Source organism: Oikopleura dioica, chromosome XSR (assembly GCF_907165135.1).
Source record: "Oikopleura dioica chromosome XSR, OKI2018_I68_1.0, whole genome shotgun sequence".
Lineage (NCBI taxonomy): Eukaryota > Metazoa > Chordata > Appendicularia > Copelata > Oikopleuridae > Oikopleura > Oikopleura dioica.
The window spans coordinates 4,604,903-4,617,809 of record NC_137294.1 but is presented as its reverse complement, the minus strand read 5'-3'; the positions used below and the strand labels follow the sequence as shown (position 1 = coordinate 4,617,809).

At 40.7% G+C, this 12,907-nt stretch overlaps 2 protein-coding genes across 2 annotated transcripts; one reads left to right on the top strand and one right to left on the bottom strand.

The window, feature by feature from the left end:
• Positions 1-177: 177 nt before the first annotated feature.
• On the bottom strand, positions 178-3,640 carry LOC145707011 (uncharacterized). Its single transcript, XM_081784485.1, has 11 exons — positions 3,192-3,640; positions 2,941-3,118; positions 2,655-2,896; positions 2,452-2,613; positions 2,162-2,337; positions 1,907-2,123; positions 1,252-1,865; positions 739-1,209; positions 613-693; positions 393-568; positions 178-351 (listed from the first exon to the last, which is right to left on the bottom strand). Exons 1-11 carry the CDS (start codon positions 3,448-3,450, stop codon positions 276-278), a joined length of 2,652 nt encoding a protein of 883 aa, XP_081640611.1. The 5' UTR covers positions 3,451-3,640; the 3' UTR covers positions 178-275.
• Positions 3,641-11,570: 7,930 nt separating this feature from the next.
• On the top strand, positions 11,571-12,365 carry LOC145710503 (microtubule-associated protein 1 light chain 3 gamma-like). Its single transcript, XM_081788266.1, has 4 exons — positions 11,571-11,730; positions 11,929-12,019; positions 12,058-12,150; positions 12,198-12,365. Exons 1-4 carry the CDS (start codon positions 11,617-11,619, stop codon positions 12,296-12,298), a joined length of 399 nt encoding a protein of 132 aa, XP_081644392.1. The 5' UTR covers positions 11,571-11,616; the 3' UTR covers positions 12,299-12,365.
• The last annotated feature ends 542 nt before the right edge of the window (positions 12,366-12,907 follow it).

Here is a 12,907-nt window from a genome sequence, read left to right as displayed (position 1 = left end):
GCGTTTCAAAGTTTGTTCGTTTTTCGAGCGCTACAAAAGGATAAAATATTCAGCCAAGCGTAGGCAACGGCGAAGCGCACACATTTCGTAAAAAAATCGTCACGACTCATTGATTTGTGAGCGATGGAAGCTCAGCTTATGGAACATCAATTTAATTTTCCTTTTTGAGCGTAAACACGAGACTATCCGTCAATTTATTACTAAAGGGCCCTCGGAAATCTGCACGTAACTTCTGAACAAAATGCAACTTTACAGTATGTAACAAGCTTTTTAAATTATACATTGTAGGTCGGCCAGTCGGATTTCGGGAAGTTTTGAACGTTTCCGAAGCCAGGATCGCCTAAATCACCCCTAAAAGAAATGCTTACTCCGCCCCTAATTTGACATCTTACTTTTCTCCAGTTGGTCCTTGAGGGCCAGGATTTCCAGGAGGACCTTGAACTCCAGGATATCCACGGGGTCCTTGACGACCAGGCGGACCGGGCTGCCCTGGGATTCCTGGAGGTCCGACGATGTTATGATAGGGGTAAGGTGCTTTCGTTGGATCGTGGTACTTCATCACGTGATGCTTTGGAAGAAATAATTTTTATGCTTTTAGTTGGAGAAACTTACCCTCATGATCGCCAGCGTAGCCGCCTTTGAATCGACTGGAGTGCTGGATGCTACTTCCAGCTGTAACTTCAGATGGTCAATCTTTAAAAAATTATTTATTTTTGTTTTCAATTTGAATAATTCTACCTCTTGATGTAACAAATTAATTCCATTTACAAGAGAGTTGAGCTCTTTTCTGTAGCTAGCATGCATTTTCTCCATGTAGTCGACAAAGAGACTTGATTCGAGAAGATCCTGGGGTTTGCAGCTGCATTCCTTAGAAGAAGAGATCTCGTCGTCATCTGAAACCTCGTCGTAATAAATGTCTCCAGAAGACTCCAATTCAGATATCACTTGTTCCGATGGAGATGCCATAGCAACTGTAGTCGTAAATGAAGAGTGCCTCGGAGCGGAAGTAGTGTTTATGTAATCATTTGTCATAGAATTGGTTGACGTGCTAGACGATGGCGAACTCGTAGTGTTTGATGTTTCGATTGTTTTAGCCGTGTTCGTAATTATTGATGGAGAATTCTCAGGAATCAACGATGTTTCAAAAGACTCACCAGGTTGAGGTGTGGTTATTTGGTCGTTTTCAGTGTCTTGCATCGTGATTAAAAACTGAAAAATGTTAATAAAAATTGTTTCCAGGAAACCTCTCACCATCTCTTCGACCAGTCCCGAGCCTTCACCACTGTTTTCAATGAGAACAACATCGTCGATTTCCTGCCCACTTGATTCACCACTAAAATCAGCGCTAAAGTCGCCACTAGAATCCCCGCTTTCGTAAACACCGGGCACTTCGATAAAGGCATCATCAACGACTTCTTCTTCTTCTCCAACGAAGCCTAAGGGATCGTTCGCACTGACTTTTTGAGTAGTTATCTCTTCCAAGATTGTAGACCGTATTGTCGTTGTCGTAGGAATTGTTGTGGTGATTATGGCTTCCGTAGCGAGTTTTTTAAAAACGACCTCTCCATCATCTTCGAAAAGATCAAAATCGTCTGAAAATGTGATCTGTGTCGTTCTGAGACCATCGTTTTCCAAATTATCGAATACGAGTGGATCATTTTCGGAGATAAAAGTGTCCTCCATTTCGCCGCTGCCTTCAATAATGACGTCAAATTGCTCACTCTTTTTGTAAAAAGGGGCAGTTGTTGTCATCTCTGCAAGTGATAATGTACTGAATCGATCTTTTTTTGCTGCTGTTGTCTCGCTTGTGTAGGTTGAGAAATCTGTAGAAGCTGTAGTCGTCTTCATCTCAGTCATTTTTGGAGCTTATCGAATCACGTTATGAAAAAATGGATTGACACTGTACCTGGCTCGATATTTTTAAGCTCTTTGAGAAGCTCAAAAGACGAGCTTCTTTTTTTAACATAAATGAAGACTTCAGAGTCAATCTCGCGGATAGTTCGATTGAGCGAATCTAATCCGAGCTCCGTTAGAATTGCGTCAAAAATCTTCTTTCCATTCTTGACCTCATTCTCGAACTCAATGTCCAACTGTGCTGACATTGCGTTTGAATGCAAAGATATCTAAGAATCTGAGTGATGAATATTGGTTTAAAAATAACCTTTCTCGGTGGAGAAATTTTTATAGTCTCGACGTTTGGGAAGCTAATCTTCTTTAGAATTGTTTTCCAGATCTGGTGGATATCAGCTTCCGACCAGTCATGAGCGCTTTCCGTATCGACTTCGAAATGTAGATCCAGCTCCATGAACTTGAAAGAGTCTTGTGCGCCTTGTGGTCCTTAATTTATTCGTCAAATATGTTCGATAAGATGTTTTATTGCTTATTAATCCACACTCAAATGTGTTAATCATGCAAATTTTTAGTTTGAAAAATTTTCAGGTTAATGATAACCTTGTTCTGGAGGAACCAGATAGACAGTGTCATAGTTGTTCGAAACACTGTCTCCTCGAGCTATGTCGGGAAGCTCTAGCTCTGGAATTTCATCTTCGGGCGACATTTCCGAAAGCATTTTTGACGAATCGGACGAATGGATCGGAACCCAATCGCCGCGATCTAACTTAGAAGGTAACACCGCAATCACTCCTGCTCTATACCTGGAATCACAAGATCTTCAGTCACGAAATCTTCATCTTTCAGTTTCGATGGCTTTGTCGTAAAAAGAAACGTTTCTTCAAACAGCTGATCGTCAAAGTCCTCAGAGTCATCTTCAGTGTCGTCAACTGGGTCGTAGAGCGGATCGGAAGATGACTCAAAGTCTCCCGAACCGGATGCTTCCAAATTTTCGTCGTAAAGCAGCGTCGAAGCAGTAGTTGAGGTACTCATCGTTGTCTTTAATCTTAAACCGTTTTTGTTTCTCCTTCAGAGACAAAAATCAATTACCCATTCGTAGACTGCAGAGTGCTCGTTGAACTAATTGTTGATTGGATTTCTTTAATATCTTTCTTCACGTCTAAAAATGCATCCACAGCTTCTGTAGTTTCTATCTCGCAGCGCGCACCCGTGAACCCTTCGCGGCACATACACTTGAATTCGCTGTCAGAGTACATCTCGCACGATCCTAAACAAGCGATTGTGATTGACAGGCTATCGATCAAGTTCTGGCTTTTTGAAGCACTATTAAGGCTACGCACCATGATCGCCACAGTCAAGCTGGCATTTTGGTGAATCTTTCATCGATACATCGCAAGATTCACCACCCCAGTCGTCTTGACATTCACAGCTACCCTCGCAGTTTCCATGTGTACACTCTCTCCCAAGTGGCAAAATACACTTCCCATGGCTGGAGCAATCCTTGGCACACGAAACTTTTACTGCACACTTTACACCGCCAAAGCCGTCTTTACAAACGCATCTTCCTTCCGTACAAATTTCATTCTCGGAGCAAACCATTCCAGGGCCACAATTTGACTCAAACAAGAGTACTTCTTCATCGATCAAGTAAAGGTCGTCGTCAACACAGTCTTCATCCTCGCCGCAACCACTTCCAATCGTATTGAGTTTCGAATCACTTGTTGTCTTATGTCAAGGTTTTCTAAGTTTTCTAAGTTCTTTAGTTTCGACTAAAAAGCTATAATTTAAAGAAAACCTTTTCGATAAATGATCTGTAGCTACTGTCGAAAATGCAGTCGTTACTTGACTACTTTTAGCCGCTGTTGTTGCTGGGAGATGTGTTGTTTGAGAATTTACAACTGCCGCTTCCGTTGCATAATTGTTTGAAGTTGATTCTCCACTTGTATCTCCAGAACCGGACGCTTCATTGCTGTCAAGATCATTACCGATTGATACCACCTCAGGAACAAAGATATCATCAAAATTGATAGTGGAGTCTTCTGGTTGAATTAATAGAGTCTTCATACTTGTAATTTCATTCGAAAGAGATTCCGTTGACGATTCAGCCTTGGATATTATCGATCCTTCCGTTGGAGCATGAGTTTCTTTACCAATGAGTTCACTAGCAGTAGTAGTATCGCCTATCTTAGCTGTAATAGATTCTGTTGTTGAATAATCTATTGAGGTTGAAGTATATTTTTTATTGTCTATCGTATTAGCAGCTGTTGTAGTTTCTGAGGGATGGGTGAACTGATTTTTCGTTGAAGACTGAATGTACGTATTTTCATCCGTCAGGGTATATTCTAATGGTGCCAACGTCGGCGACGTGGATGCTTCTGGATTTGTTTCGGTTATATCCTTGAGTCTATTCGTTGCTTGAGAAGTTTCAAAAATATTTGTCGAGTACTCGAATTTCATCTCAGGCCCATCAGTTGCATACGTTGTTGGCACAAGCGACTCCAAATCGGTAGATGCAGTACTTGTTCTATCTGGTATCATTGTAGATATTGGCGGTAGGGTTATTGAGAATAAGGTGGCCGGTGCTGTTGATTGTGTACTTGGAATTATCGTTGGCGGCGTTACTGGTAGCGTAGTCGAAATGAAAGTTGAAGTTGTTGTCTTCGTCGTTGTTGTAGTTGTTGATGTTGAATCCCTTGTTAAAGTTGTTGTTGAAGCTTTGGTTGATGTCGGCATTGATGTTGTCGTTGATGTTTTCGTCGAAGTTGTTGTGGACATTTCAGTTGGTAATATTTCAGGCATTATTGAAGCTGTAGAAATAATTGACGATGTTGTATTCGATACTATGGATTCATTTGTGTCTGGTGAGGCGGTTGAAGAAATTGAGGCCATAGAAGTTTCTTCAGTAGCTATTTCAGTTGTCAAAAACATCTCCGACATTGTCGTCTGAGCTGTAGTTACTGCTGATCCATATGTTGCAGCTTCCATTTCTTTCAAGATGCCAGTTTCGGTGGGGATTATTGATACGACTGACGTTATCGTTGCTTTTATTTCCTTAGTTAATTCGGCTTCTGAATTTGTAATCACTGGCGTTATTGGTTGTGAGTTTGCTGGATCCACAGTTTCTCTTGAAGTGGATTCTTTTTCGTTTGAAGAAAACATTGCCGTTGTTTGAGAGTTTATCTTGTTGATATCACCAGTTGTATTTGCGACATAATTATCAGTAGTCGTTGAAAATACATCTAAAGTTGTGAACATGTTGTTCGAAGCAATGCCGTCGTTATCCTCTGAAATCGTTATGTCCGTTAATTTGGTGGTCAGTTCTCTTTCAGTTGTAAATATTGTACTTTTGTCTGATTCTGTCGGCGAAAAGGTTGTCGTTTCGATATTATAGACTGTTGTGGTTGCGCCGTCCTCAATTGTTGATAACGTCGTAATCGGATTCGTTGTTTTCTTCGGTGACTTTAAAGTCGTGACTTCTTCTTTATCTTTTTCATCGTTTTCGATGTCCGAAGCAGTATGAGTTTCTGTACTGACTCTTTTGTCGTCTTCTTGAGAAAGAATAAGCTTGAGTATTTTCGGCTGCAGATTCAAAATCTTTGCGACCGTGTCGAACTTTAGATGGATGAAGTTGTCTTTATAAGTTGATTCATTGGACCTTGGCCAGGCGCTGATTAGAATAACTCGGATCCCGAGTTTCTGCAGTCGATTCAGCACAGGCTCCAATTTATCCAGACTCGGGCCGCATTTGATCATCAAAATCGTCTTTGGTATCTTTTTACTTCCTTTCTTTCGCATCAAGTTGAAAATTTTTTTCGCGCCTTAAAATGCTCAAAATTTATTTTGATCATAAAAATCATTTTAAAATGCGAAAATTGTTCAAGCATCTTCCTGAGCCGGCCAATCTTTTTCCCGATTCGTATTTCGCCATATCCAGAATGGAAATATCTTGCTCGTAAGTTTTCAGCATGCGAACTTTGTGCGAATAGGACATCACCATGAGTTTTTGAGCGAGAGGGTCGATTCCTAGAGAGAGCAGCTTTACAAAGTCAAGCTGGCGTGAGAAATCGATGGCGCCGACAGACCAAGATTGATCAAGCAGTACGCCGATGTCGTGTTCTGTTTTGAACCAGTCGTAAGAAAGCTGGAACTCGAAACCAGGCGTGGAGGCATTAACACTATTTACACTAAAGTGATACATTGCAAATGGCGAGAGATGACTGAAAGTTAACGGCGGACTTCTTTGTTGGATAGTCTTGATGACGCGGTCATTGTAGGAGGCATTTACATCCGCGATTGCTCCGTGCCAGCTAATACGAATTGTCTTTGGCTTTTCTTGCACATATTGCCAGTGAATCTTCAGCGGTACATTTTCGTGTTCGGCTTCAATCTCAAAAAGTCTGTGAATCAAACTCGGGACCAGCTGCGTCAATCCATATCCACTGTGAGAGTAAAACGCGTTTTTCTCAGTTCCAAGTTCTATAATACCAGTTTTTCTGTGATTCGTAGGAAAAACTTACGCATAAGCATATCTTGCCGAGCTCTATTCAGCCCTACAGAGATGACTTGCACTCCTTTGTCTTTCAAAGTTGTCGCTGCAGCTTGGAACTCATCCTTAGAACCGTCATCCGTAATAACTAGCAAGGCTCGATTAGTATTCTGTAAACTGGCTCAAAAGTATAATTTTATCTATGCTTTTGAATACGCAAAAAAGGGAACCAGTTCCTGTCTCGCTCGTTTCCACCCAAAACGATCAAGCACATTGAGTGCGCGGCCGAGCATGGACTCGCCGCCTCGATACTTCAAACGTCCCAGTGCTGAGCGAACATACTTTTCTTCAAAAGTAAACTCTAGCCGCGGTCTTCCCGAATAACTCCACACTGAAAGGCGTACTGCTTCCATATCAAGTTTTTTTGTCAGCTCCCAGAGGAATTTTTTCTTGCATTTTGTTAAAAAATGATTTTTACGATGAATCAAATGTAAAGAAATAAAAGCAAAATAACAAATTTCCTGATAATAAAAGTTCGTTTTCCCCATCGACCAGCTGTTATCGATCAAAACGACGAGATCGAGCTTCTTGTTGAAAATGTCTGTAGAAATACGCGTATTCAGCCATAGTTTACTCAAGGTTACCTGGGTAGTTGATATAGTTTGAATCTATCTTCGCCATCTCTCCGCCTATAAAAGGCAAAAAATATAAACATATTTGTCGGTATGAAATCATGGTGTTATCATTTGAGCTGACGCTGGAAATAAGGCCCGAATTGGCAAGCTATTTAAAGTAAAGACACTAGCTAGAGGTTTGGAATCCGCCCCATATTCGCATCAGTCACATTAGGGCTCACGGGTAACTTTAATTTGGCACCGTTTCCTCTCACTAAAAAAGGAAAGCACGAATTGAAAAGGACGGGGAAGGGACAATCCGATAATTTTAACTGGAATGTTCAACAAAATTAAAACGATAAACATTTAGACACGCGCCGCTAGGGGGCCTTCTTGATGGATGAGAAAGGCGCAGATGGATATTGCGCCGCAATCAATGCAATTTCTCTCGATTTTTCAACCCCTAATCAAAGAAAACGCGAAATTAATGAACAAACGATATAACCCCTTGGACGCAGCGTTGGAAGGATTCGAAAATTCGCTCACTTGTAGTGAAATTAGCAGATACAACGGCTGATTTCCGAAGACCACGATGAAGCTGCAAGTTGATCCAATAACTTGTTCCTGGTCGTAAATCATCAAAGGTTGTGTTTCTTGCTTCAGAATCAAGTACTTTCCTCCTGAAGCATACAAATCAAACTGGAATCAGAATAATTTACAAACCTTATGTCTGAGGTGTCAAATCGGCCACAAGGTTTGCGAACCGGGCCCAGAGTAATGACGAAACTATTTTGTTCATCCTCAGCTGATTCGATCAATGGTCTGTAAATCCACGAGAAATTGAGGTTTGTCATATTTACGAAAACGTTTTCAATCGTGGGCGCGATCAAAAGGGTTCAACTTCATTCAAGAAAGTTACTGCTGGTTATTCCTGTCTTCGTTTTTATCAATTTTCAGAAGCGAACTTGTTAAAATGGACTCAGAGCGGCGTTGAACCCTTGTCAAGTAGCTGTGTTTGGACATTGGCTTTCGCGGAGAGTTTCCCAAGTCCAGTATCGTTGTAAATCGACTTGACCTCGCACTCGTACGTCGTCCCTGGCCTCAAACCGCCGTATACTACTTCAGTCGAAGACACTCGCTGACTCCGCCGCCGTCGTGTGGCCACCTCTTGGAATTTGATCAAGTACCCATCAGCAGGGATGTCTAAAGAGTGTCATCGTGAAACAGCCCGAGATTTATAAATGCTCCCTTTTTTATTTTATCTCGCACTTTGAAAACAGTATAAAACTTATTTTACTAAAAATCACCTGGAGGACTCCAGCGCAGTTTTACGCTGTTAGACGTTCGCCGAGTCACCACGATCGCTCCAACCATTCTCGAGCGCTGCAAATTATTTAGTTGTTACTTTTATATTCGAAGCTGCTGACCTTTTCACAGTAAATCAACGGTCTTAAAATAGCACCAGCTTTGACCGGGTGCTCTCTTTTTTGACACTTTTTAATTACGCCAGTACTGATTCGACATTCATCACCAACGATTTGCCAAACGCAACAAAACGCTGAAGCTGCACATCTTGCTCGACAATGATCAATTCCACGTGATGGAAAGGCGGAAAACAAGGTTTTTAGTGTTTTTTAACAAAATTGTTATGATTTAAAATCCTTGCCTAGAAGTCCATCACATGATTCACTTGACGGATCTATTCCCACAACGGCGTTTCTTTTCTTTGGATTCTCTTTGTGCATATTTTTACGAATGCTTGTTGCTTAGCGAATCCGTGCATGAAGAGTTGGATGCATGGGACAAGGAGGAATGTCCAGTTGCGAGGCATTGCGAATCACTTCAATTTTAAAATTTTAAAACGCTCAAACATCCTTTCTCTTTCAATGAAGTTTGGTCAATCGTTGATTAATGAGAGATTGAAAGTCTGAGCAAACAGGTAAGATCTGACTAGAAGTAAAACGACCTTCTGCCCCATCAACCTACTTAATCAAAAGAGAAGCCATCATCGCATAATCTTATTAACACAAAAAATTGCCAGATATTTCGCGAGGGAAACATAACTTATCTTTACATTGATGAATATTTTATAAATACGCAAAAAAGGGTTAAGTAATTACCTTACTTAGGAGTACCTTACTAGGGTGTTAAGATATTCTCTCTTTTTTTTTAAATCTCACAATGAAAAAACCAATGTCGAAAATCTCACATCGGAGAGCAAAGAAAAGATGCTGTTGAAAGAAGTTGTTAGGATGAACATCCATAAACCTGAGCGTGCAAACTTGTTTTTTGTAGTACCGCTACGAAATGTGTTTTGCGAGTTTATTTTGAATTTTTCAGCGAAAAGCAAGCATACAAAAAAGTGGAAACCTTAAATTTCGTTTAAAATAAATAGTTGTGCATTCAAAGTTTTGTCAGGGAAAGGAGTGAACCTCTATTTTGACAGATGAAGATCAGCATTCCTCCTACTCCGCACTAGAAGTAGAGTTATTTCTGTTTATTTCGATGACGAGGATCACTTACTACTGTTCCAGAAACTGGAATAACGATCGAGAAGATGACCCTCCAAGGAAATGGCTTCTTGTAAATTTTGTTTTTGAGTGCATACTTGCTCTCCAGGAAGCTTGTATAGCAAGTGAAGCTGGGAGTATCCGTTATTTGCTTGACCATCGGAAGCGTCTGAATTGATGTTTGTTTATTTTTTATCTTTCAATATAAGGTGTTGCTTACTTCTGAAAGAAAAGTCTTGCATTTAGTTCGTCCTGCAAAGGCTTTGGTGCAATTTGGTTGACAAAGGCCTGCCAGCTCTAGCTCGTCGCCAAGGATGATATGATCGGATGAGTTGGCACTCGATACGTGAACTTGCAGACAAATGTGTTCCGAGCATTTTCGGCTTTCTTATTACCCGTTCATTAAATGGTATCTGAAATCAGCTATTATTTTGCTTATAATCAAACTAAGTGATTATAATTGCAGACGGTTTCCTATGAGATGGGATGAATTCCTTGGAATTTCGCAGCGCTTCGGCCAGCCTTGAATAGAGACGAGTTTGCAGGAGTCTTCCGCGTAGTCTCTCGAGACATACCACGGAATGACAGTAACAGATGTCTGAAATCAGACATTTTACGCTTGCTAAACATGTCGACTTACCCAAATAAGAGACATCATCGAAAAGATGGTTAGTGTCATCGTTGAAGCCATGATGATCTGGCTCGACTCGTGCGACTATACGCTGGTTCTCAAAAGGCATCGAATGAAAATCTAAGCTGTGATTTATGTATCTTATTCTAGACCAGAAACCCGGATGGTAACCCACAATCGACGCCACGGAGAAAGTTTCACTTCATACGGGTTGAGCATCTTTGGTCCTCGATTCTTCTTCGTTGTTGTCGGCGTGCGTCTCTGCTCATAACTTACCGTTCTTTCTGTAAAGAAATGTTTTATGAATTAGATTTTATGAAAGCAAATTTCATTAACCAGAAAATATAGGTATTGAAGTATCACCTGATGGGAAAGAGTGTCCTTGGGTGCCTCTTCTCTTTACAAGCGAGCTCAAAAACATCTTTATTGCTGTGGAAAGCGTTGAGTGTGGTTTTTCGAAATCCGCAATTTTGGAAGCTTTCTGAACGCTCCAAGAAATAAAAGATTCAGGACTTCTTGTTCGATAGAGTTGACAAATAACAATCCTTTATGCAATATGACAATTTAGCCTCGTCAGTTATGCATCGTGTAATATATCTGATTAAATATTGACCCAGCGAATTAAGAATAATGTTTATCATCCCACTGCCCAGTTTCTGCTATTATTTCGCATTTCTTCTAAATGACTTTTTGCAAGTTGAACAGTAAATTGGCATCTCAGATCAATGAGTTTTCTCGGACGACGACAGTATGTTTATTGAATTTATTGGCAGTTTAAAATGGGAAAGATTCTGCAACTTAAAATATTGAAATATTCACCAAACGACAAGATCATCTTCTTTGTCTTTTTGGTTTGTCTTGACGGAATAGGTCGTTTTCGAGGGCGAAGGCGACTCATCTTGAGATTTTCTTCGAAAAAGTTACTTTTATGTCGAATCTATTTAAAATTTAAAAATTAAGTTTAAAATATTTCGTTCACTTTATATTTAAGATTGCATAGAACTGTTCCTGAGAAATGGAAACCATCGATTTTGCTCTGCCTTGAGAAGATTTTTTTCTTGGTCAGCCAGGAGATTCTTTCGAAGCGAAGGGAAGAAACCGCTTTTTTTCGCCGGTCTAAAAATATATGTATTGAAAAAGACGACTTGCAAGTGACGAACTTTTTGGGCGCAGGATTGCCTGTGACCTTGGCCGGCCAGGAAAGCGGACCCGCTTGGCCACCGCTTTTTGGAGGAGAGACACTTTGCATTCGACGGCCTGATCGAAGGAAGATTCGACTAATCATTCTTCAATAAATAAGCTAATTAAAAATCAATGATTGACTGAATTGAACTTGAAGTAGGGCATTGTAAAAAGAAGGAATAACCGGTTGTTCTCTTTTTCTGCGACCTATAATTTGAAAAATGGCTGTTTGGCGCGGGCGACGACGAAAAAAGATTTGTTGTTGAGAAAAAGTCCGTTGACGCGAAAGTAGATCTGAAATCGGTGGCGAGAAAAAAGAGAGCCTGCATTTTGCCGGTTGATATGGCGAGAAACAGGACAAACACGCAAATATCATCCGTCGCTACTTATGTGCCCTTCAAAGAGAGGAGACCTGCAGATGTTCGTGCAGAAGAAGCCTCTAACATCAGGCAGAGAGTAAGGCCTACTTTATTTATATGCATATATGTGGCAAGATATTAGGAGTACTTTATTTTATATGCAAGACGCGCATGTAATTTGTGACCGTGAAGGTAAAAGATCGGACTCTTTTTATCATCCTTTTTCTTCAAAAGATCAATCTTAAATTACAGCAATTCTTTATATTATGGTTTTTGCAATAATCATGCTTTTCAGTTTCCATCAAAAGTACCCGTGATAGTTGAACGCTACAAGAAAGAAAAAGAATTGCCCCGCCTAGATCGTGTTAAGTTTCTAGTCCCACAAGGTGAGAAATAGCTGCTTTCGGTGATTAACGGTTCTCAGAGCTGAGCGTCTCTCAATTTGTCGTTGTTGTTCGCAGTCGCATGATGATCCGGCCGAGCCAGAGTCTTCACTTTATCGTTGGCGGCAAACAAGGTTAGTTTCGATATACAACTGTAATTCTCTTACTGTGCGTCTTCCAGTGCCGTCGATGCAAATGTCCGTGGCGGAGCTCTACCACAGATTTCAAGACGAGGACAACTTCCTCTACATGACGTACGCTTCGACTGAGATGTTCGGCTAAAATCATCCCTAGCTGTTATCCACACCTGTTTGCTTGATAATAAATTCCTTTTCCCATTTTCCAAAAACCTCAAAATACATTCCTCCGTGATAGGGCACTTATGAGATTGAATCCCTTTGTGGCCGATAAAGCTAGTGCTTCGTCTAACTAGCGAAACATCCTAATTGCTACCTTCTATGTAGCGTATCATAGTCGCACATTTACTAACGCAACAAATTTCCGTTTCTTTGTTTAATTTATAACTAAGTTATATTGCAGTATGTAATGACTTTTCTAGAACAAATAAAAAACAGATGTAAATCTACTTTTGTAAGTAACTCTTTTTGCCAGCATTTTGAAAGGTGAGTGTCGGTGTCAGTCGTAGCATTCCATATAGGCTAAATGTCACCGGCAGGTCTTAGGCTGATCTACCTACTATCTCAAGAATTGAGTGACATGCGCGTATTAACCGACCTTTGATTCAAATATACGACCTTTACGAGTCGCTTCACATCATGCTTACTAACACCGACAACTCAGCTCTCAGAAAGCGCATTTTATTGTCCTCCTCATCGAGAGACAGTCAGTAACATCCAAATCGCTTCTAGAACTAGGCCTCAGCGGCCAATG

Coding starts and splice junctions, on each gene's coding strand:
- LOC145707011 (XM_081784485.1), bottom strand. CDS start 3,450: ATGGTTTGCTCCGAGAATGAAATTTGTACGGAAGGAAGATGCGTTTGT. Junction 694..738: donor TTAATTTGTTACATCAAGAG/GTAGAATTATTC, acceptor AATTTTTTAAAG/ATTGACCATCTGAAGTTACA. Junction 352..392: donor CAAGGACCAACTGGAGAAAA/GTAAGATGTCAA, acceptor CATTTCTTTTAG/GGGTGATTTAGGCGATCCTG.
- LOC145710503 (XM_081788266.1), top strand. CDS start 11,617: ATGGCGAGAAACAGGACAAACACGCAAATATCATCCGTCGCTACTTAT. Junction 11,731..11,928: donor CCTCTAACATCAGGCAGAGA/GTAAGGCCTACT, acceptor CATGCTTTTCAG/TTTCCATCAAAAGTACCCGT. Junction 12,151..12,197: donor TATCGTTGGCGGCAAACAAG/GTTAGTTTCGAT, acceptor TGCGTCTTCCAG/TGCCGTCGATGCAAATGTCC.